The 26291-nt window shown below is 41.1% G+C and overlaps 1 protein-coding gene across 1 annotated transcript in view; it reads left to right on the top strand.

Moving 5' to 3' along the window:
• SLCO4C1 (solute carrier organic anion transporter family member 4C1) overlaps window positions 1–26291 on the top strand; it is a 77025-nt gene that overhangs the window by 27681 nt on the left and 23053 nt on the right. Inside the window, exons 2-7 of the mRNA XM_040421585.1 lie at window positions 9650–9913; window positions 11373–11567; window positions 15779–15875; window positions 19335–19456; window positions 22425–22540; window positions 23836–23980. Of these exons, the coding sequence (XP_040277519.1) occupies window positions 9650–9913; window positions 11373–11567; window positions 15779–15875; window positions 19335–19456; window positions 22425–22540; window positions 23836–23980 (939 nt within the window). The remainder of the gene's footprint in view (window positions 1–9649; window positions 9914–11372; window positions 11568–15778; window positions 15876–19334; window positions 19457–22424; window positions 22541–23835; window positions 23981–26291) is intronic.

Genomic DNA, 26291 nt, shown 5'->3' with positions numbered 1-26291 from the left:
GTGGAAAAATCGCGCATGTTCCCGCAACGCACCCGCACTTTTTACCGCAATACCCGTGTGAAAGAGGCCTTACTAATGCTATCTAATACACTAATTGATAAAAAGAATAACCCTTTCCTGACACTGATTTTCCATTTTTTGCATTTTAGTTTTTTACTCCCTGTCTTCTTGAAGCCATAACCTTTTTATTTTTCAGTTCACATAGCCTTATGGGGACTTGTTTTTTGCTGTACACGTTGTACATTCTATTGTCACCATTTAATATTGCATATGATGTAGTGGGAAGCTGGAAAATAATTCCAAATGTGGTGGCATTGGAAAAAAATGCCATTCTGCCACAGTTTTATGGGTTTTGTTTTTATGTTAAAACTGACATGTGCTCTTCATTCTCCAGGTTAGTACCATTATAGCCATACCACTTTTGTACAGTTTTTCTTGTGTTTCAATAATAAAACAGTTTTTTCTTTTCATCGCCCTATTCTGACTCCCATAACTCTACTGAAATGTGTGAGGTCTCATTTGTTGCAAGACAGTCTGTAGTTTTTATTGATACCACTTTGAGGTCTGTATGACATTTTTTTTCTTGGAGAAGGGGGGTCCAATCTGAGGCTGATATGGTCTGATTGGGAGTCTGATCTGAGTCTGATGGGGTTTGGGGGGGCTGATCTGGGTCTGATGGGGGCTGGGGGATCTGATCTGAGGCTGAGTGGGCCTGAGGGGGTCTGATATGGGGGGGGGGGGCTTGGAGGCTGACATAGGCTGATCTGAGGCTGTGGGTTCCCATCTGAGGCTGATTGGGGGTCTGATCTCAGTCTGATGGGAGCTGGGGGGTCTGATGGGAAGCTGATCTGAAGCTAATGGAGGCTGGAAGTATCTGATCTAAGGCTGAAGGAGGCTGGGGGGGTCTGATGTAAGGTTGATCTGAGGCTAATGGGTGCTGGGGGGGGTCTGATGGGAGGCTGATGGAGTCTGGGCGCTCTGATCTGAGGCTGAGGGGTTTGGCTGAGGGATCTTGGGGGGCTGATTTTAGAGTCTGATATGAGTTCTGATGAAGAATGGGGGTCTGATTTGGGGGTGTGCTCTAAGGTCTGATGTAAAATATTTTAGTCCAGTTTGTCTTATAGTCCAAAAAATACAGTACATATATTAGTGATGAGCAAATCAGATATGCCACAGACATGCTGTAAAATGTATTGGCTCCAACGAGATTGTATGAAGATGGCTGCCGTTATCGAGAGACTTTCTCAGTCTTGTGCATGCTCTGTTACTGTGATAATGGATTTGTTAATGATTGTAGTGCATACCATGAATTCAGGTTCCAATTCATTGTGAAGTAACGCCACACGCAAAAGGCTGAGAAAGTCTTGTATGGCAGCCATCTTTATACAGCCTCATTGGAGCCAATATTTACGGCACTTACGGAGATAGGAATTTTAATTCAGTAAGAGAGATGAACAAATCAGCTTCTTCCAAGGCAGGTGGTGTCATCAGTGATTGATGGCATTCTCTGTGTTAGGGCCCATTCATATGACTGTATATTTCTGTCCGCATCCATTACACAATTTTGCAGATCGGATCAGCTGTCGCTGTGCTTGCACACTATAGGAAGAAGCTTTTTAGTATAGTGTGCAAGTATGGCTGCCAATGCTGGATTGCAGGGTGGTGGTAATCATGGAAACGAGCTTTGTATAATGTGATAGAAAAATTAATCCAGCAATATGGATAATAACAATATATTAGTAGCCTTTAACAGCTACGGACACCTTTGGGGCTATTTTATTGCACTGCCTACATTATTATATAAAAAATTTTTTGCAATTGGTTTCCAAATTTTGTTCTTTTGGTCTTCTGCAGCCTGCCTGTATTCTCATACATTGCAGACTACTCAGGTCCATCATTCAGTGTGAAATCCTTCAAGCCAGCATGCTGATAGCTCAATCTGCAGCACCTCTCTCTGAAAGTGACTTATTTGCAATCAAATAAACTTAAAAGGGTTTTCAGCTTTACTCGTGTTCAGGAAAGCGGAAAGAGCGGCTGCAGACCAAGCCATCAGAGAGCTTGTCTATAACGGTTTTCTTACTGAACGGGACTGAACAGCCTACAATGTATGAGAATACATACAGGCTGCTGAAAACAGATTGAACAAGTATAAAAAAAAAAGCAAATATGTCTTTCATCCCATAATATGCTTTCTTACTCAATGCGACTGAGCAGCCTTCAGTGTATAAGAATGCATGCAGGCTGCAGAAGACAAATTAAACAAGTATAAAATGCAAATACAGTATATCTTTTATCCCATAATATAATATCCCATTCCATAAAAAAAAACTATCACCCCAAAGGTGTCCATGAGACATTTTTTTGTTGCAGAAATTTTTGCGACTAATAATTAGTTCTTTTCTTCTGAATGGGGCTTGCAAAAATCCATGTGCTTGCCACTAAAACAACCTCATTCAGATGAATGGAATGTATTTTCAGTAACAGAAATTTCTGCAACAAAATCTGCCCTGTGTGAAAGCACACTAAAGGGTTAAAGGGGTTATCCAAGATCTATAATGCCCCCCCCCCCCCCCCATGCCCAGGCCACTCACACAGATTGTACTTACCCTGCTTCCTGACACCCATGTTGCTTCTGATGCCGGCATGGCCGCCACTGCATCTCCCCAGGGGTGGGGTTAGCCAATAGCAGGCCACAACCGGAACGAGCCTCCATAGCACCACCCACTATGCTAGGAAGGCACGCCCCCTTCATGGCCTGCTATTGGCTGCCTCCCCTCATGGCTGGATGTTTTCATCCATGCGATGGAGAAATGCAGCGGCGGCCGTGCCAGTATCAGAAGCAACGCGGGGTGAGTACAGCCTGTGTGAGTGGCCCAGGCATATGGGGGGCAATATAGGTCTTGGATAACCCCTTAAAGTAATTCCCTCTGTTGTGCATTTTACAGTTTCCTAGGTCTCTATTTTTGCAATTACTGCCATTACTGTACTTACCATAGAAACCTAGAATGTGCCGGCAGATAAGAACCAGATAAGAACCATTTGGCCCATCTAGTCTGCCCAATATACTGAATACTATGGATAGCCCCCGGCCCTATCTTATATGAAGAATGGCCTTATGCCTATCCCATGCATGCTTAAACTCCTTCACTGTATTTGCAGCTGCCACTTCTGCAGGAAGGCTATTCCATGCATCCACTACTCTCTCAGTAAAGAGAAACACTTTTGCATTTGTTCGTACAATGAGAATATATATCGTGTATGTGTGTGTGTGTATATATATATATATATATGATATCCTTATGCTATAACTTTGTGCTTATTGCCTGTTTTATTTGTTTCGCTGCTAATTACAAACTCATTTCTATCCATCTGGCAGTATCCTCATAAAACTGAGGAGCAGATTGTTGGTTTAATAGTTTCTTTGGCAATGAAATCAGTTTAACAAGTGAGTGATTTTTTTTGAGAGTCAAGAACAAAACTCATGTCAAATCCTGTAAGAAATGTACAGTATTTCTACAGCCGTTTCCCATTTTCTGTGCTTGCCCTGTGGGTGTTGTCAGCCAGTGTATAGAAACCTGCATTCTCCTATTGCACTGCAAGCTGGTGATTGATTATTGATCTGTGTCTGTGCGACATCCAAGCAGCAGTAGCCCCTTTGGGACAAAAGAGGAATTCTATCTCCTTACCGATCTTTAAGAGGTTTTTAGAGATTTTTTTACAGTAATAAAAAATGATGCATGATGTAATATTTTTGCGGCAGTGATGGCGTGTCCTTATACTGTAGCAGGTAAGTACAGTATAAGGACGCAGTATATAGCTGTTGCAGCTAGTGTGGTATACAGTCACATCACCCCTGCAGTAATTGTTAGGGAGGACGGAGTGGTTGCAATGGAAAGGGGTTCAGGAAGGGAAGTATTTATTTATTTATTTATTTTATTACATGTCACAGCCATACTGCAATGAGGGCCTAGGGGGCCCGGGGCTGGGAGAAAAGTGGGATTTGAAAAGTAAGAAAATTCAGGGAGTTAGGGCTCATGCACTCAACCGTATGCATTTTGCGGTCTGCAAAAAACGGATCCGCAAAAAATACGGATGATGTCCGTGTGCATTCCTTATTTTGCAGAACGGAACAGCTGGCCTCTAATAGAACAGTACTATCCTTGTCTGTAATACGGACATTAATTGGACATGTTCTGTTTTTTTGCGGAAAGTAAATACGGTCGTACGGAAACGGAATGCACATGGAATAGCTTCCTTTCTTTTCCAGATTTAAATGAATGGTTCCGCATACGGTCTGCCAAAAAACGGAACGGACATGGACAGAAAATACGTTCATGTGCATGAGCCCTTATTCTTATTGCCTGATTGGAGTCAGGAAGGAATTTTTTTCCCCTAAAGTGAGGAAAATTGGATTCTACCTCACAGGTTTTTTTTTTTTTGCCTTCCTCTGAATCAACTTGCAGGATAACAGGCCGAACTGGATGGACAGATGTCTTTTATCAGCCATAACTATGTTACTATGTTACTATTTTTGCTATTTCAAACACATATACAGTTTACAACTCTTTTTTATAAGGCTCCAAATCTACTACAAGTGACTCCTATGCATTTTACTTTAACAAATGGCCTTGCTGTATTTTTACCTAGTGTGTGTTTTAAGATTACAGCATCTTCTATGTTATTCTATTCGGAACAGTGTTTCCATGGTACATTTCTCAGAGGGTGTAAGTGACTATCCAAGGGAAAGACAAATGAATACTGAATATTAGCACATTAACATTTTCTTATCAGGGCTCATGCACATGACTATATGTATTTTGCCAAAACATGGATCCGCACGGATGACGGAACAGCTGGCCCCTAATAGAGCAGTCCTATGCTTGTCCGTAACACGAACAATAATAGGACATATTCTATTGTTTGGCGGAACGGACATGCGGAAACGGAATGCACACTGAGTAACAGTTTTTTTTGTGTGGACACATTCAAATGAATGGTCCCGCATACGGTCCACAAAAAAAAAAAACGGAACAGACACAGAAAGAAAATACTTGTTTCTGTCACCGATGACCTCCGTATCCAACTGCTTGCATTGGCTGTGGTTCACCTGATTAAAACACTGCTTTTCTTTTGTTGATCCGAGGCTCCATTCTTAAGTTATGATACTTTTTCTTAATATGCAAATTAGGCCTTTAGTGCAATCAGTGTGCCCCAGTTGCTCTTATTGCACTCCAGCTCCACTCTTTTCTGTGGTCAGCCCCTCCCTTGCTGCTTTGCCACTGCTTGGCCCTTCCAATCCAAGCAGCTGGGTAGGAACTGGTCACAGAAAGGAGTGGAGCTTGAGTGCAATAAGAGCAACGGTGAGTAACCCATGAGTAGTACTACAGATAAAGGCCTGTTTTACAGTATCATGTCTTCACTGCAGAATTCTGGCTTCTAAAAAGATTTTTCGGCTCACTTGCTCAAAAAGTTTGAGACTTTTTGCTTGTCTACACCACTCACTCCAGTTTTGAAATATGAGCGGGAAAGTGGGCGAAGTTCGCTATGTTAATGAGTTTTACTCCAGATTTATCATTGAGTTGCAAAAAAGCCCCACTCTCACTCCAGTAAGAGGGCGACTAGGAAAAATTGGGTAGTTTTTCTAGATAAAAGTGAAAGGTTTAAGGACAAGACAAATTTATCAAACAACATGAGACATTTAATAAATGTGGCGTAAAGTTCGCCAATGCAGACTCAAGCAAATCTGAATTCAAATATTCCCCTCATGTTAAATTCCCCCCAAAGAGTCCAGACCACCATTTTTTTTTCTTCTCCTGCCCGTTCTGTCCCCCGCTGTCAGCACTCATAGCTGCTCTAAAATACACCGTCAGGACTACTGTGCTGTGATAACATAATGAATAGGACTCATGTCCTGACAATGTATTTCAGCACAGCTTTAAACCCTAGCAGTGGAGGGGCGGGGGGCAGTAGGGTATTAAAAAATAGTAGTCAGGACTCCATATCTGTAGTGCCACTCAAGTAGGAGGTAATAGTCCAAGATCGTGGTGAAAGATTCCCTTTAAATTCATCAGCAAGGGAATATTACAGGACAGACCCTTCTATTAGGAACTCCATAAAGAAAAATCAGGTGATGATATGGTCCTTTTCCGGGGGAAAGATGTCTTTAGAAACACAATTAGAAATAACTTTAATTAGTTAACCATTGATGCTTCCTCTAGGGAGTAATCACTGTAGGACGGGAATTGAAACCCCTGTGTCTGTGTGGTTGGTGGGAGGATGAGGTGGAGACTGGTCAACGATCAGCTGTGGCGGGGAGAGAATACTTCACTTCTGTTCTATTCCTTACAAGATTTTGGAGGCATGGACTGGCGGCTGCAGCATCAGGTTGCTGATTAAGGTACAGCACTAGATATGTCCTTGGCTGTTCCTCAATCAGTTACCCGATACAGCAGCTACAGGTCTATGACCCCCAAATCCTGTAAGGCTAACTAAGCACAAGGTTCACATCCAGCCAGCCTGAACATGAGTGATGTATTCTGGCACATCCCCCTCCCAGCTGAAACAGACCCCCTCATATGTGTAGAGGCAGCGATACTGACCATTTTTGTAATATACTTTAATTACTGAGTTTGTACATTTCTATTAGAAAAGTCGCTCTGAAGTGGCCCATTTTGTGCCTTAGCTCTCCACAGAGAGAGAGGCAGTGAGGGCAACAGCAGTCAGTGTGGAGCTAAGGCACAAAATGGGCCACTTCAGAGCGACTTTTCTAATAGAAATGTACAAACTCAGTAATTAAAGTATATTACAAAAATGGTCAGTATCGCTGCCTCTACACATTACAATAAAAAAAGAATGAAAGTTACACTTAAACCATTATTCTTATTTTTGTGTTTTCCTGGAGAACCCCTTGAAGAGCAGAAAACAAAAATATATGTTTGTCAACATGGAAAATAATGTAACTAGGGTCACTTGGGAACCCCTCAGGAGTTGGGGTCCAGGTGCACCAGACACAGATATTCCTCCAGGTACAGTATAATTCTTTAGCCAACACAAGTTACCGCAGACTTCACGGTGTAAACCCCCAGGGTCAACTACAAGCGTAGTCTTGTAATCCACAAATGCTAACTGGAGGGTTAACTACTGTATTTGTGATCCAAGAATGGCAAATATGGTGTCAAATTGTAATCTACAAACGTTAGATGTAATCTGAAATTGTAATCCAGAAACATCAAATATGTTGTCAATTTATACTCCTCCAATGGGGGTGAGCTTACTTAAGGAGAAACTGTATTACTGATAGTAATTGATTACACCTTGAGACACCTGATGTGAAACACGTTGGGGTGGTGAGGTGGTGGTCTGGCGTACTTGCTGGTGGTCTGGCATACTTGCTGCACCATGTCATCCATAGACTGGTATTGAACATATTCTCTGTTCCACTTGGGATGTTGTCTTTGCCTATATATTGGTATGCACTGGCTTTTAGCCTGATTTGATCTTTTGGAAGTCACTTTTGTATTCTTTTGATTATATTGCTTTAGGCCTCATGACATCCGTATGCTGTATGCATCCATATGCCCGTTCCGTAAATTATAGAACATGTGGATAAGAATAGGCATTTCTATAATGGGCCGCCCGTTCTGCAAATTGCAATTTGTGAAACGCAAAACATGGTGCGGTCGTGTGCATGAGCCCTAAGGCTAATTTTACACTGTGGAAAAGATCCAGATTCTAAAATATAAACTTTTATTCCAAGCGGTAAAATTTCCATACACAGGGGAAACAGTACACGGTGACCGCATACTGTTTCTCCTGTGTATGGAAATTTTACCGCTGGAATAAAAGTATATATTTTAGAAGCTGGACCCTTTCAAGTTGTATCAGCCGAGTCCAGGCTGTGTCCGTGCTTCTTGATTGCTGGATGCAGGTGAGCGCTGCTCTTTTTTCTTCAATTACTATTTTATACTGCGTTGGAGTGTGATTTCCCGTTATGGACATGGCTCCTTTCACAGGACTGCACAGCATTTTAATCATTTATAATTATGTTATACTGACAGTATTATATCAGTTCAATAGATGCAAGGTTGGGCAGGGACACACAGCATTATAAATCATGAAAATACTGTGTGATCCTGTGAAACGAGCAGCGTCCATAACTGGAAATCAAGGCTCCCACATGGAGCATGTTTTCCGCAGTGGATACACTAGTCTGAAATTAGCATACATTAGTGGACACCCTACTTTATACTAGGGCTATTAATCCGTGAATAAGTGTGTTGTGTTTCTTGTTGGTATGTGGTCTTTTTGGGGCTACGTGTGTGTGGAAATTATTTAGTATAGGTGTTTAGCTTTATGGTATCCATTTTTGCACTTAAACGGGTTGTCTCACTTCAGCAAATGGCATTTATCATGTAGAGAAATTAAAAGGGGTTCTCCGGGCTTTTAATATTGATGACCTATCCTCAGGATAGGTCATCAATATAAGATCGGCGGGGTCCGACACCTGGCACCCCTGCCGATCAGCTGTATGAAGGGAAGGTGCGCGCAGTGTGCATGTGCTGTCTCCCGTCTCTTTACCTGCTGGCTGCTGCTTTGCCATTCGTCACGAAGCAGCTTTCTTTGTAAGCAGTGGGCACAATGACAGGGAACAGTAATTGTGCTGCCCTCCAACTTTGAACCCCTTACATGTCGTGTTCATCGCTGATCGTGGCATCTGAGATAAAAAATGAGGGGTTAATCGGTTTAAAAAAATACTTTTATCAATTTGAGCGTGAAGAAGTAGCCGCGATCATCTTGATTGAAGATACCATGCAAAATCTTGCGCGGTGTGTGATGATGTCATACGTCACAGTGCATGAGATTTCACACTGATCTTCAAACAGGATGGCCGCAGCAGCCTCTTTGAGCTCAAGAGGATGAGGTGTGAGTATGATTTTTTTTTACTGCCATTTCAGGGAAAATTTATTTGTTACCCCGAAGCGCAAGGACTTTCGGCTTCGTGGTGAATAGAATTTTCCCCGAAATTCGGATTGAAGTCCACTCAGATAATAGTGTTCAATCGCTCAACAACAGTTATTGTAATGAATAATTGGATGTCAACATACGAAGTACACTTTAGACATTTGACCCTTTGCAATTAAAGGGCTTGTCCCACGAAAAATATTCCACAGTTTTCAAACCAGTTTTCAAACTAGCACCTGGATCTGAATACTTTTCTAATTGCATGTAATTACATTTTTTTTGCATAGCCAGTGATTTATTCAATAAAATGTATCTGTATTTGTCCTGTTCAATAAGAAGGCCGCACATGCTCAGTTTCATCCTTCAACTGCCTCCTGAGTTGTGATAGGGAGAGCTGAGACACGCCCCCTGAGCTGCAGCAGAAAAGACACTCCCCTTGAGCTGTGATAGGGAGAGCTGAGACACGCCCCCTTAGCTGCAGCAGAAAAGACACTCCCCTTGAGCTGTCAGCTTGATATAAATGTAGCAGAGCAATGAATGAGGAGATCTCTGGATCCATGTAAGGTACAGGGCTGGTTCTAGCTTTGTTAGAAAGAGGTTATCATGTACTTTATAATGTCTGATTTTTATTTTTTACATTAGTCATGGGATAATCCCTTTAATATATATTTCTGCTTTTCTTTTTCAGGTACTGCTGTAAACGGTTTGGTAAATGTGGTAATTTCAACTATTGAAAAGCGTTACGACTTAAACAGTTCACTTACCGGCTTGATTTCAGCCAGCTACGACATTGCATTCTGTCTTTTGTCACTTGTTGTGTCATTTTATGGTCAAAGAGGGCACAAACCAAGATGGCTTGCCTTTTCTGCTCTGATGATTGGCATAGGATCTATCGTTTTTTCCATACCTCATTTTACCAGTGGAATGTATCAGTTTGGAAACAGCTATAATGGTAAGTTAAGGGCAGACGAAAAGCGAAAGCAAGGCAGGGCACTGATGACCACGAACAACAAAGTAGTCCATAAAGGGGTTGTGCAGTGCTAATGTATTGAGGACCCTATCCTCAGGATAGGCCATCAATACCAGTCCATTAATTGAAGAGGCCCTGACGCTCATGCAAACGCCTCATACACTTCACTGTTTAACTACATGCCGTCTAACTTGTAGCGGTGGTGCAGTGTAATTACAACTGCTTATCAAGAGAACGGGATGAGCAGTTGTAGTTACACTGCACCACCGCTACAATCTAGATGGCGCTCAATTAAACAGGGAAGTGGATGTAGAGCTGCACCATGGACTCTTCAATCAGCTGATTGTTGGGTTTGCCAGGAGTCAGTACCACACCAATGTGATATTGATGGCCTGTCCCGAGGATAGGTCATCAATATACTAGTACTGAACAACCCCTTTAAATAAAGATCTTTTTTTTTTTTATTCCAGCAAAGGCTCATGCACACGAACGTGTGTGGACTGTACCCGTATTGCAGCCCACAAACAGCGCGTCCTCAATTTATGGGCACCGGCCATGTGCGCTCCATATCAGGGATGTGGACCTAATCACTTGAATGGGTCCACAATCCGCAAGACACTGTACAGAGTGGTGCGCTGCGGAGGCACGGAGCGGAAGACCACAGAAGCATACGGAGCACTTCCGCAGGATTTTGGTCCATGCTTCTGCACAGCACAGTCCGTGGTGTGAACTAAATCTTGTCCGCAGCACGGCTGTGTCTGTTATTGCAGCTCAGCCCTATTTGAGTGAATTTGGCAGAGCTACAAGATTGGACACGGCCTATGAGCAAAAGCTCTGCTGTTTATGGAGAAAGTAAAAAAAACCCGCAGACTAACCCTTAAAGGGGACTTGTCACCATGAAAATGCAGTCAACATGTTATAGAGCGGGAGGAGCTGAGCAGATTAATATATAGTTTTATGGGAAAAGATGAAAAGAATTCAGTGAAACTTGTAAATGATTTATTTAAACCTTTGCTTTTTTATACTTAGAAGTCATGTGGGAGGTGCTGTCTGTGATTGACAGCTAATTCTGCATGACTATATATAGAGAGCTAGCTGTCAATCAGTTAGGAGGACTGCCCACATGACTCAGGCATGGAAAGAGCAGAGATTTAAATGAATACAAGTCATACTGAATCTTTTCCCGACAAAACTATATATCAGTCTGCTCAGCTCCTCCTGCTCTATAACCTGCTAATTGTACTGCATTTTCTTTGTGATAGGTTCCCATTAAAAAAGTTTCTGGAGTATATGTCTAAAAAAATACAGCTTCATATATACTTTGGTCAAAAATGACTTGCTGATCGGGGGAGGTGGTTGGGTTTGGAGTCGCATTAGGCTTTAAATTACCAACATGTGTCCTGTATTTTGCATTGACGATCCACTCTGTTTTCTTTTTAAGATTTTTGTGAAAAGTCAGGAAATGGCACCAATTTAGAGGACTGCACTACGAAGGCTGATTCCACCTTATCCCACTACCTCTATGTTTTCATTTTGGGTCAGCTGCTAATGGGAGTAGGAGGGACTCCCTTATATACTTTGGGTACCGCATTTTTTGATGACAGTCTTCCAACACATAAATCCTCATTATACATAGGTAAGTAAGTACACATTACCAAAAAAATGTAAGATGTAGCAGAGCTTATTGTGAGATCACTGTATAGTATCTGCTGCATTAAGATATGGAGATCTGTAACTACAATGTAGTGAAGAAGAGTTTGTCAGATGTAGCAAAATCTGAAGCCAGAATGTGGGACAAGTTTGCTAAGTGTGATATAATTTATGAGTTTCCATTACAGTTGTGAGATCACATTCGGTCATTTTACATAGAACTACAAATAAGCCAGACTGGCTAAATCTGCCGTATAATTGGCATTATTGTAGTCTCCCATCCAGCTGTCCCTTATGTTCTGCTAACAGTGCCCACACTACTAAATCTATGTTTTGGAAAATAGGGGAAGATGGACCCGTGAATGGGGACTGTAGAATTGGGCCACACAGGGTGCATTTCTGGTCAGTATCCATGAAGAAGGGCCAAGACAAAGGGTAGGTCTGGGTAGGCACACTCTTAGGGTGCCATTACATTTCACACACCAGGCCTTGGGACTGTCAGTGATGGATTGGAGCTGCTGGGAAGAGGTGTATTATTTTCTTTATTCTGGGTTAGGGTTGGGCAACCCCTTTAAACTGTTATGCTCAATAGGTTACATGACACCAGCAGCACCCGCCAGACCTCATTAACTATAATGGGGCCTTTTAGGTTACCTCCATGGTGTCTGTCATTTTACTGGACAAAATCACCTAGTATGCAGTGCTATTTTGTCTGCTTTTTTTACAGGGTTTTCAGAAATCTTTCGATATGTCAAAGAGACATATGAAAAGTTTTGATCACTAGGGGTTGGGGACCCCCACGGATCTCTAGAATGAAGAGTGAGAAGCGCTAGTATATTGCGCTCGCTCTCCTTACTGCAGGAGACAGAAGCAAGATGAACCCATAGCCTTTCTATTGAGCCAACGTCCTGCAGGCAGCCCATCTTCATTAAAGACAGACCTGGGCAGGGAATTGAGTGTTAGTGAAGAGGAGGAGGGAGCAGGAGAGAAGCCTGATAAAAGGAAAAGGAAGCATCATTCTCTGATAAGATATATTACAAAGTTTCTTATATGTGCCAGTACATCAAGGGCCCTATTAGACATCACTGATTTTCATAATGAGCATTCATATGAAATCATGTTCCAAATAATTGGCCTGTGTAATTGGGCAGCCAATCAGCCTGATGAACAGGCAAACACTCATTTGTCAGCTGATGAGCATCATTCATCAGGATGACTGATTATCAGCAGCACATCTCCTTGTGGAAACAGAGCTGTGATGTGGTAATCATTAGAACTGAATGAGGGAGGAACATCTTGGGTAGCAATTTTCCCTCCCACATTCAGTTTGCATTGGCTTGCGGAATCAGGCTAGTCCAAACGAGCACCGATGGATTTGTTATAATCTATCAGTGCTCGCGCTGCCTGAACATCGCACAGCGTAATAAAGTCCTTACTCTGACTTTAGTGGCAGCTACAGAAAGACAAATTATTATCTTCTAAATCTTTATCTCTGCTGGGGATTTGGAGTTCTGAATAGAAAAATTAGAGCTCACATTGATATAAAGATATATTAAAGGAGTTTTCAGAGACTTTAAAAATTAGATTCGGCTGTTTCGCCGAACTTCAACAAGACATTCGATTTGCTACAAACTACTTTGTCATGAATCCTTTTCCATTGAATTGAACGGGCTCAATAACAGGGAATGGCGATCACGCCACCCCCCATCAGTTAACCCCTCAGATGTCACATTCAGAACTGATTTCAGCATCAGTGACTCAAATTCAGCTTAATCAGGGGTTTAAAAAAATATTATATTCACCTCACCCAATTGATCACAGAGAGGCCGTCTGCTCTCATCTTCATTGAAGAAAACCCGCCAAAGGACCTGCGGTGAGCGTGATGACGTCACTGGTCAGCCTCTCTGTGATCAAGTGGATGAGGTGAGTATAATATTTTTTTTACTTTCAGCTGCCATTTTAGGAAAAATTGATTCGTTACCATGAAGTGCAAGGAAATTTAGCTTCATGGCGAATCTAATTTTTCCTGAAATTCATATTGAAGACCACTTCGGATACTTTGATTCGCTCAACACTACTGATGACCTATCCTCAGGATAGGTCATCAGTATTTGATTGGTGGGGGTCCAACAACCGAGATCCCTGCTGATCAGCTGTTTGAGCAAGCAGCATCACTCGGAGTAGCGCCACTGCCTTATCTCGGCTTTTTTTGGCCATGTGACAACACGTTCATCGGTCACGTGGCCTAAGAGCAGCTCAGTCCCATAGAAGTGAATTGGGGCTGAGCTGCAATACCAAACACAGCCGTTATCCAATGGAGCGCCAGTGCCTTCTCAAACAGCTGATCGGCAGGGGTCCAAAAAGCGATCATCATGGAATTTTGGACTTACAAACAAACTGCTGGAAAAGAAGGCCACTGACTAATCCAGAGGTCCTATATCACTAATAAAACCATATCTACTGATAACACAGAGAGAGCTAAACATCGAGAACAGACAAATATACAGATACCGTTCTTACACAGGGTAGGATTTGACCACTAGGTGCATTACCTGCTTAGCTCAGATTGCTGACTACTTTTTATGTTTGGGGATTTTACATTCACAGTCTGTAATGTATTTGCATATAGACATGAATTACAGCTAAAAAAGGTTTAAAAGGAAATATCTTCTAACGAAACAAAAAAAAAAAAACGTTAAAGTAATTAAATTAAGTTAAATAACAACAAAACCACACTGACATGCACATCGCTCAGTTTTCAAATTAACTTCAGCTGAAACCTGTTTGAATGTTAATAGCCGCACAGTTAATGTAGCTAAACAGCAGATTACTGTGACGGCGAGGTGTGGGTAGACAACTCCACACCGAACACAAGAGGGAAGGGAAAAGGTACTAGGCCTGGAAACAAGGAAAGGGGAAAAGGTCACCACCTAGTGAATCCCTAAACAGAGCCCTGACTACTATCAGTATGAACAGACCTTGATGGTAGGAGTGTTCATACGCTGGAACCTAGGGCCCTATTTGGCCCTAAAGGGCCCTGGAAATAGTGTCATGACAAGAGATGACCTGTTCCTTCTCAGCTGAAGGAACAGGAAACTCCATCAGGCCTAATACCACAAGGTAGGAGAAAATAACAAACAAGAAATAAAGGAAAGAATTAACTCTGAAGTATGCGGACGAGCAGGAACTCAGAGGAGAACCAACACCAGCACTTCCCACATCCAAAAGAAGCTATCAACCTCATAGCATGATGGGTGAGGTTAGACTAAATAAAGGAGCTGGAATGACCATTAAAGCTACACCTGAGACCAGAGGTGTGGTCATACCCAGCAACAACACAGAAGCAAGTGAAACCAGAGAGGCTGTCAGATCACATCACGTGCAGCCAGTCTCCTAGATCTTCTGACCCCTGTCAAAGGAGAGACCGTGACACAGTCTCCTTCACTGAGCAAGTGGGCGACTGTTGGGAAGGAATGCTTCGGCCTGTCTAAATCCACCTGTAGTCTACTGAAGTGATGAAGGGCAGTGCTGCAGTTACCAGCTCTAGCAACTACGCAATGGATGGAGCCATGTTGTTCTGTTGGCAATAGAGCTAACAAGGAAATGGCTGATTAGACCCCTGACAATCAGATATTGATGGTCAATCCTGAGGATAGTTCATCAATATTAAAATCCTGGACAACCCCTTTAAGAGGATAGGATATGCCCTCAATGTCTGAAAGGGGCACCTCTGGGACCCACAACTATCTTTAGAACGGAGCCAGCAAAGTGCAGGAGGGTGTACCACACATGCACGACTGCCTTCCATTCATTCCTATGGGATCGTTGCGCTCTGCTACTTTCGGCAGTCCCATTGAAATGAATTGCAAGCGCACACTGTGGAAGTGCGCCTACAGTTTCATTCACTTCTATGGAGCTAGTGCTTAGCTATTTTTGGCGCTCCCATGGGAATGAATGGAGGGTTGCCGAGCATGCACATTGCAGGTTCCTTCACTTTGCAGGCTCCATTCAAAAGATAGGTGCATGTCCCAGAGGTGGGACCCGCACCTATCTGACATTGAGGGCATATCCTAGAGGTGAGACAACCCCTTTAAGGGTGAGTCTGCTGAATGAAGGTTTGGTGTTGCATTGCATCGGCCAGATTTGCAGATGCATAGTATGACTCCCTGTTTACGTGTATGTTCTTCTTTGTTTCAGGCATTGCATATGGGATGTCTGTAGTGGGCCCTGCTATTGGATATGTAATAGGAGGACAGCTGCTGAATATTTATATTGATTTTGAAAAAACAAGCAGGCAAGTATTACACCCACAAGCGTTATATCACAAAACATACCTATGTGGTTTAGAATTTTAAGGCTGAGTAGATCTGAAACAGATTATTTGGGTCACTGGTGCCAGAGGGAGAACCGTGAGTGCTACTATCCCTCTTTGGGCCACAACCACCACCCCCTCCTTCTCTGCCCTGCGCCTCCCGTGTGGCTTTCTGCAACAGGAATAACCAGAAAGTTCCTTATATGCAGTATGACTGCTCACTACCCACAAACATGAGATAGCAGCATTGCCTTATATAATTTACTTCCTTCTTTAAAGTTGTAAAGTTTGTAAATAGTTTGTGATCAACTCCAAGAAAACTGCCTAAAAAGGACTCTTTAAAAGGACAATACTTTTATGTACAAATACTCCACTTCATAAAAAAACTATTATATTAGCAACCTAATATGTGAATATATATATATAATTTTTTTTTATACAAAAAAATAGGTGGTGCTTTTCTATTATTATTATTTTTTTATTTTATTTTTTTATTAGTCTTTGGGGTGCATTTAACATTACCTTCTTTTTTGTTTGTATTGTTTATTTCTCCTGAAAATGGGACTGGCCTTCCAGTTACAGGGCTAGTACAGCCCCCAGAGAGGTTGTACAAGGCTGTTGAATCTCACTGCAGAGCTGATCTGGGTCTTCTAAGATACTCAACCCCCAGAGACCACATGATCGCTAGGTCTGGAGCAGGAAGTGGTGTTGCTGCTACTTGATCTGTGTACAGAGCACTCGCTGAGGGCTGTGTATACAGCAACGGAGAAAGCAAGGACAGTAAAAAGCATCTCTGCCTTCTCAATGGGGAACCCGGCTGTCACTGACATTAGACCCCCTTCTCCCACTGCTGCAAAGTTAGCACTCAGCTGCTAACTCTGCAAGGACATTCAGCAATATACTTTCAGAATTATATGCTGACTGTGTTTTAGACTGGCAGATTGTCTGCCAGAATATCGATAAAGAAGGTTCGTATGAATGCTTTTAAGTAGTGTTGAGCTCGAATATTCGAATAGCGAATATTAATCGCGAATATCGTAACTTCTTTAATTTGCGAATATTACGAATATAGTGCTCTATATTCGCTATATCGAATATTCGTAATTTTTTAACATCTGAAAACATGATTCCTCCCTGCTTCTTTCTTGTGGATCAATAAGTCATTGGCCCACAAGCAACTTAAGCAGGGAGGAATCATGTTTTCATATGGAAAATAAAATGACCAATATTCTAAAAAACGAATATATAGCAATATAGTGAACAATATAGTGTACAGTTGTTCGCATACTCCTCACCGACAAGCGTCCCCGTCACCATGGGAACGCCTGTGGGTTAGAAAATACCATCGGATCTGAGTTTTCCCTGAGATCGGGAAAACTCAGATCAGATTGTATATTCTAACCCACGGGGACGCTTGTCGGGGAGCAGTATGCCAAAGTGGAATAACAGTACACATTTTACGAATATTCGTTATATTGCTATAACTTCATTTTTTAGAATATACGTAATATTCTAAAAGACGAAGTTATAGCAATATCGCGAATATTCGTAAAATACACATATTAGCCTAGCAATAGCCATAGGAAAGTTGCCTTATACAGTTAAAAGAAGATTCCCAATACACAAATAATTAAATCGCATATTATTCACGATAAATAGAATAATGGCAAATATTTGATTTTGATGAATATAAGACGAATATTCAATCGAATATTCGCAAAATATCGCGAAATCGAATATGGCACCTCCCGCTCATCACTACTTATAAGTGATGATCTGGTAGTCTAATACTGCCCCTGATTACACAATGAATTATAAGCAAACGCTTATTCATCGGGTGATTGGAATCTTTCAACAGGTTTAAAAATCATTGTTCAGATCATGCTGCCTAATGACAATCTGCTGCCAGCAAACCATGATTCAGTATGGGGACAAGTGATCGCTTGTCCCCATACAGTGGAGGAGATCACTGCATGTAAAAGCAGCAGTCTCCTCCGCTAGCGAGTAGGCGATTGCCAGGAAGAAACACTTCCCTCCCAACATTCGCCTGCAAGATAGTTTTTATCTAATACAACCTATATTCTAGGCCTATCAAGAGAGCAATAGAGCTGTCATCCTAATTCTATGCACCACTATAATGAGGATTACCATTCAGATAACATATTTTCCTCATATCAGCAGTAAACTGACAATAGATTACCTAAATTATATCTCTCTGTGTTGTCTGCTACAGTATTGAAATATTGAATTTTTAATGGCATAGTACTGCTGAAATGAAAGATAAAAACAACAAAAAATTCTAACAAAATAAATGTTTTCTATTAATATTGGGTTTAAAAAAAATCCCCTTTCTGATGAATGTGTCCTTTTAAAGAGGTTGTCCAGGATTAGACATGGCTGCTTTTTTTTTTCAAAAACAGCAGCACACCTGTCAAAAGGTTGTGTGCCGTATTGCAGCTCTACCCGTTGACTGCAATAGAGCAAAGCTGCAATACCTGATAGACAGAGGTGGTGCTGTTTTTGGAAGAGAGCAGCCATGTTTTTTTTTTATCCTGGACAACCCCTTTAAGTAAAAAATGTTACTTTTTTGACCCTGGCTAGCATTTAAACCACGTATCTGCTTTTCCGTTTTGCACTGTTCCTGTTAGCACAGTTTTTACTATATCCTGCTAGTTTGTGCTAGACCATCTAGACCAATGTCTCCTGTAACTTTCACTTTTTTTTTAGAAAATTTACTTCTGGAAAGCAAACATACACAGAGGTCCAAGGGCCAAAGGAGTGCCAAGACTCTAAGTAAAGTTGTAGGAAAATGATGTGCCATCAGTGAAATGTGCAGCCCAGTAAAGCTCTTTTTTGTATATCTCAGAAGTTGGCGTGCTACACAATACCAGTGTTAGACTTGGAGCCTTTTGGGGAAGATTTATCATCTCCCTGCACCACTTTTTGGCTTAAAAAAGCCACAAACCTCATGATTGCAACTTTTTAAACACCACATGAGACAACTTTTACCACTTTCTGCAAAAGGAACAGGAGTGGGCTGAGCCAGCGGGTCCCCTACATTTATCTTCATTTGCACTAGTTTTCAAATACAAATGTAGACAGAAATCTACGACAACTCTGAGCTGCTGTAGATTTCATTCTGGCTTATGGACTGCCAGAGGATGTGTCTAATTTATGACCTGGGCCTCTCCATAAATTAGGTACATCCACCAGCAGTGCAGGAGCTTTCAAAGAGCAGTGTAAAATGGCGGTCTTTGATAAATCTCCCCCGTTATCTTAAACACACACACACACGAAATAACCTTACTGCTTTAAGTTAATACTAATTTATGATTAATGTATACAAGCACCCTGGTGAGTTATGTAATTGTTATCATTTGTTATAGTAGATTTAAACCTTATGTGTATTATTCATCACATTTTCTTTCTTTCCCAATGAAGTATGCCTCTGTCTCCCAATGACCCCCGATGGCTTGGAGCATGGTGGATTGCCTTTGTAATTGTGGGTCTTGTTACCTGGATGCTGATTATACCATTCTCCTGCTTCCCGAAACACTTGCCTGGTATGTAATACTGTGTTCAAAGGCTTTTCTTTTCATCAGAGTTACTGTATCTGTTTATAAAAACAAAAGCAAAAAAGCCAATAAAAATCATGGGTGGCTACACAGCAGACATCCGCTGGGTATTTTACACTGCCAGTAGTGTCTGTGATCAGACACAATTCTGATCACAGACATTTAACTCAAATGATGTGATCAAGTGCAAACATGGCTCACAAGCGGTTAGTTACTGGGCGAAGGTTGTTCCTGAAGACCAAATGCCCCCTCCTGCAATGAGATTTTGGGAGCTGTTTATCTATGGCAGACAGGAGCCTTGTGTAGGTTCCCAGGCATGCCATAGTAAAGTTCCCATTGAGCTCTACCTCATAACAACATAACAATTCTCCAATAGAGTGCAATGGTAAACCACTGGTAAAAGCAATCTATTGATTACATATTCAACTTTCCTGGGGGGAGAGGGTATTAAAAGTTTTAAAAAAATAAAAAATTGAATATATATATATATATATATATATATATATATATATATATATATATATATAATTATCCTGTATAGTGAACCCCATAATGGGATAAAATATCTAATTTGCCATTTTTCACCTTAAGGACTGGGACATTTTTTGCAAATCTGACATGTGTCACTTTATGTGGTGATAACTTTAAAATGCTTTTACTTATCCAAGCCATTCTGAGATTTTTTTCTCGTCACATATTGTACTTCATGACAGTGGTAAATTTGAGTCAAAATATTTCATTTGACACACTTTTTATTTTTTACAGTGTTCTCTTGAGGGATTAGGTCATGTGATATTTTTATAGAGCAGGTTCTTACGGACGCGGTGATACCTAATATGTATACTTTTTTACTTATTTAAGTTTTACACAATAATATAATTTTTTAGTGTCTCCATAGTGTGAGAGCCATAGTTATTTTTTTTTTGGGTTATTGTCTTAGGTATAGGCATAATTTTTTCAGGATGAGGTGACGGTTAGATTGGTACTATTTTGGGGGGCATACACCTTTTTGATCACTTGGTGTTGCACTTTTAGTGATGTAAGGTGACAAAAAAAAAAGTTTTTTTTCTTTTTTTTATACGGTGTTCACCTGAGGGGTTAGGTCATATGATATTTTTATAGAGCAGGTCGATACGGATGCGGCAATACCTAATATGTCTACTTTTTTTACCTCATTTTGGGAAAAGGACACTTTTATTTTTTTCTTGAAACTTTTCATTTCATAACTTTTTTTTTCAGTTTATTTTTTGTCCCACTTTGGGACTTCAACTTTTGGGGGTCTGATTCCCTTTACAATGCATTACAATTCTTCTGTATTGTAATGCATTGACTGTAAGTGATACACTTACAACCTGCTTGCCTGTGAGATCCAGGGGGCTGGATCTCACAGGCTGTCACGGAAGGCAACCACAATGCCTAAGGGGTGCGCTGTTGTGACGGGGACCCAATGGCCAACCCGCACCCGGCATGACCGTGGCAGTGCAAGGGTTAATGTGTCAGCATCAGTGTTTTCACCGTTGCTGGCGTATGCAGCAGGGACCCGGCTGTCACCATGCAGTAAATGTACTTCACTGGTCCTTAAGGGGTTAAAAAAATTTCATATTGTACATATCCCAGCACATTATCAATAAAAACAACAGATTGTCTGATGTCAGAAGATGAAGATGCAAAGAAAACATTTTTCAAGTGTTAAAAGTATTATACAGAAGAAAACAGTTGTCACATTTACCATACACCCTTAAAACTGTAGTGGAATTGTTTTTTTTTTCCAATTCCATCCTATTAATAATATTTTTTTCCACCTTTCCAATACATTGTATGAAATATTAAATGGTGCTGCTTAATATGCAATAGAACAAGCCCTTATTTGGCTGTGTGAATGGAAAAATTTAAAAGTTATGGCTTTTGAAAGGTAGGGAGTAAAACACAAAAATGGAAAATGGCTGCATTGGTAAGGGGAGGCTCGGACTACCCCAAAAGGCAACAGGTGAACCCTCTGTTGGGCCCTTGACAAAGATGGACCCCCAGTCGCCCCCTAGCACAAGATTTCAACTAGCCTATATCCATATAAAAACATGGTAGATTATAGGGGGTTGGCCCATCTCAGACATTGAAGACACATGCTAGCATATGGCATCAATATAAGACAGGTGCAAGTCATACCTCTAGGACCCGCGCCTATCTCCAGAACATGGCCCCTGAGTTGGAGGAGAGCACCTTGCACATTCTCTTCGTGCTGTTCATTCACTGCACTGTGACTGCCGGGAATAGCGGAGCCAGCGTTTGGCTATTTCCGAAACTCCCATAGTGGTAAACAGAGGGTCGCTGCGCATGCATGGCTTTTCTTTGTTCACTTTGAGGGCCCTGTTCTTGAGATAGGAGTGGGTGCCAGAGGTGGGACCTACATCTACTGTATCTGACAAATAATGGCATATGCTAGAGATTGATATGTCATTGATGTCTAAGATGGGCCAACTCCTTTAACAAAGTACCCATATTATTATTATAGATGCATCTGGTGGCTCAGATGACTTCTAGGTACAGAGACAGTTCAACCTTATCCGCTTTCCTCAGGGACCCACCTTCTCGTTGCAGGGACACCCACAATCATCTTGTAGCATCTTTCTGCTGCCTGCCGCTGTGTGAGCGGGTAAAATCTTCATGTAGATATAGAGTGGGCCTCTAGAATGAATTTTACTGATGGCCCTAGATGCCACAGTCCAACACTGGGTTTAGAGGTTAGGACTGCTTCACATACAAGCAATGTGCCAGCATCCCTGTTGCAAGAGAAAGACGATGCCAGATCAGACCTAGCAGTGTTTCCTGATGCAGGTCTAAAGTTTCACAAATATGGCATTATAGAATTCAGTTGTGTAATTTTTAATCCAGCTTTTTTTTATTTTATAGAATAATCCTTTAAATTTGCTCATTTTATAAAATGGAATATGTATTACAGGTACAGCAGCAGTACAATCTGAACGGATTTCACAAGCCCATAGCAATGGAAGTGAATGCATTGTTGAGTCCAAAAATCTTGGCAAAAATTTTAAAGATTTTCCTTTGGCTTTCTGGGTAATAATAATACCAATAATCGCAACAATACTATTAGTACTTCTAACTGTAATAATGATACTATAAATGTGCAGTGTTGGAGAAATGTGATATGTAATATAGTTGGTCTTCATAGGCTTCATGCATGTAAGGGTCCACAGTATGAATCTAATTTGGATCATGTGGTTCCTTGTGCTACCTAAGTCTTCCTATACTGATATAGTGATATGGAGCATGCTGAGATTTTTCATTATGTGAGAAGAAAATTCTTGTATGATCATACAAAGACACATATAGGTACAGCAGTGTCCTGTTAGATTATATGAGCTGCATATTCAAGATCTGTTCAATAGGTACAGAATAGAAATTAAAAATGTCAGAATGACACGAACATTCTTTTTTGAAATTCCAATATTTAATGTTTTTCTTCATTCTGAACTACAGAGGTAAAAAATACTTGCACCCGTATGGCAAATATTAGAGGTGAGCAAAGGTATAAAAAATTTCATTTGGCTACTTCCTCAATTTCACAAAGAAATTCGATTTGTTATGAATTATTTCATCACAAACCGCATTGCATTGTAGATAGCGGGCGCAATAACAGGGCCGCCCCTCTTCATTAAACTCCTCAGATGCCATGTTCATCACTGATTGCGGCATCTGACATAAAACCTGAGGCCTTTCAGGGGTTAATCAGGGTTAAAAAAATACATACTCACCTTCTCCATTTGCTCACAGAGAGGCCGCCAAGGCAAAATCGCGCTGGCTGGGGGCAGTGATGTGGTGACGTCACATGTCACCACACGCGATATTTCACATGGTTGCTTTAATCAAGATGGCTGCATCGGTCTCTCTGCGAGCAAATGGATGAGTTTTTTACTGGAAAAATAGATTCGTTACGACGAAGTGCAATGAAATTCGACTTCAGGGCAAATAAATTTTTTCCTGAAATTCGGATCGAAGTCAATCCATTTGACTTCGATTTGCTCAACACTGGTAAAAATGTAACAGGGTACACAAGCTTCAATGTGCGATTTATAATACAGGTGTGCAAGAGGGTCTTTTTGGTCGCTTCAGATACTAAGACTCAGTAGCATTCGCTATGCCCCTGCTGCTTTGATAGAGATTTTGCAGTTAGGGTTCAGCTGCATGTATCCTATCTAATAGCTAATGTAATCACTTTCTACTCTTTTCAGTCTCGTGTTGACACCAGGATGATATGGTGATCAGAATTCAAATGATTTAGGCATTTTTTATGTACTATTTTTATATGCTTTACTTCATTTTACTAACAAGGCAACTTACATTTATTTTAGCTTTTGGTGAAAAACCCCGTTCTTATGACTTTATCATTTGCCAGCTGTGCAGATGCATTGATCACCACTGGCTTTGCAACATTTCTTCCCAAATTTATTGAAAACCAGTTTTCACTAACATCAAGCTTCTCAGCAATTCTTGGAGGTGAGTAAAGACATTCTTTTCATATCTACTGTTTTAATTAAAGCGGCTTAGTACAGTTACAAAAAAATATAGGGTTTGAAGACTTTTCCATGGCTGAAATCACCATAGACCTCTTCTGAAACAAAGTAGAGCAGATTTATTAATCCTATTGATGGCGTGAATTTAGACAGACTGTCTAGACTTGTACCGGATTTATCACAGTGTCTCAGGCTGGATTATAAATGTGGTTCAGGGATAGACACTATTTTTTAGATCTATACCAACTATTGATTGGCGTACTTTGAGACGACGGCAAAATGATGGCTTAGTTTTCTTGCAAAACGGCACAGCTTAGGTCGTAGCCTCACCAAATGGCACCAATTTGTGCCACTTTTTAGACATATTCTAGATGCAAACACATTAGTAAATCTGGACCAATTTTTTTAAAAAACTGTACCATCTTCTTCTCTAAGATTCAAATATACTGAAGAGAAACTACTGTTGTAGTCTAGAGAGTGATACCAATGGAGTCCTAATTCTATCCACAGCAGGCTACATGATTTATTCCACTTTGGTGAAGCACAAATTTAACACAACAAACTATATGAGTTGTACTCTGTGCACCTTGTAGACTGGCTGTTGAACCAACACCTTCACTGTCACCCATTTGTGTATGGACATGCTGTGGACCACATGCAGAAGGTAAAATCCTGCCCCTTACATTTACTTCAGTGACATCAGAAGAGCAGCAGATCCTCTAAGTGTTGCCATTGTTTTGAGTATAGTGTCCACTATAACTGGCACTGTGTCCAGCATTGTCAGTACTGAAAGGGAGTATTGGACCTTTAACCCCCTCAACCTTCACTAGACACATTACTTCTCAAAAATGTTTTTTTCATGTTTCCTCCTTTCGTGCGCACTTTATAGAAATGAATGTGGCAATTCTTTTTAACAAATTCTTACCACGTGTCAATCCTCATTAGGCAACACACCACTCACTCAGTCTGATATTAACCTAGAAAGGCATGAATAATTCAAAGGCTCTATAGAGTAATATTGGCTCTACCACAGACAGGACTGGATCATGCTATACACATTTTAATCACTTCTTGCAATTTGATATACCTGTACGTCGAGGTGAGGGTTTACTTCCCACACCTTGATGCACAGTTGCTTGGAATGGGCACAATTTATGTCTGCTCCATGGACAGCAGAGCTGACTGTAATATACAGCTGGGCTCCAGGTACAATGGCCCAGGCAGAGATAGCTCTGATTCTAGCTGTTTAACCTTAGATTCAAAGCAGGTAGAAGCCACAGCACCCAAGCAGCTAAAGTGGACTTTGTAAATTTGTTGAAGGACTTTTCATAGACTACAGAATTGATGGCTTTTGTCCTATATTGGTGGGATCTTACTCACGGCATCCCTGCCGGTCAGCAGACAGAAGAAGCTGACATTCCACAAAGCACCACTACCTCATTCTAGTGAATGGGACTGAGCTACAGGAGGGCGCACCTTTTCTTCCCACACTCTGATGTTGGGGCTCCAGCCTTGTGGTGAATGGAGTGCCCTTGTTGTTAGGTGTCGTGGCAGGGTGCAAGGCAGGAATGTGGATGAAGTGGCCGGTGATTGGTTAAGGAGTCAGTAACCAGTCCAGTAGTAGATAATAAACAGGTCTTTCTTTACCAAAGTGCAAGGTAATACAGTACAGTATTAGTACAACAGTATCAAGGCACAGTTCCAAGCAGATCACAGTTCAAATCATTCCCAGTAGCAATGTATGGATAACAGCAATGATGGAGGTTGTGGTAGTCCTGCTCTCTGTCTCTCTAAAGTCACTGTGCAGAATGTTAGGTATGCAGTTATGTTAGGTATTTACTTATGGTTGGCCAGATTGTCTCAAAGCGTGGAGGGGTGTGTTAGTTATAGTGATGAGCAGCATAGGCAATATTCATTTTTGTGATATTTAGCGACTTTTTAGCCTAATATTTGCCATAAATTCACAAATTCTAGAATTCGTGATCTCCAGTCATTATTTTCTTGATTGCAAAAATCGGCAATGTAATATGCGCTTATTGATCGCGCAATACAGGTGTGGCTCACTTTTGGTATGCTTTTCAGCACAGTAATCCCTCTCACAGCACAGAAAAACAGACAGCAAATTACTTTTTTTTTTTCAAAGACGAAAGACAAATGCACTAATCCCTATCACAGCACAGTAATTCCTATCACACTACCTAACACCCTGCACTGTAACCTATCAGCTACACTATATCACTATCTAACCTACACTGACTATCTCCCACTAACTATCTGTATTATATATATACAGT

The sequence above is a fragment of the Bufo bufo genome, chromosome 2 (genome assembly GCF_905171765.1).
Source record: "Bufo bufo chromosome 2, aBufBuf1.1, whole genome shotgun sequence".
NCBI classification, from domain to species: domain Eukaryota; kingdom Metazoa; phylum Chordata; class Amphibia; order Anura; family Bufonidae; genus Bufo; species Bufo bufo.
The sequence above is the reverse complement of the archived record's forward strand: the minus strand, read 5'-3'. Positions and strand labels throughout refer to the sequence as shown.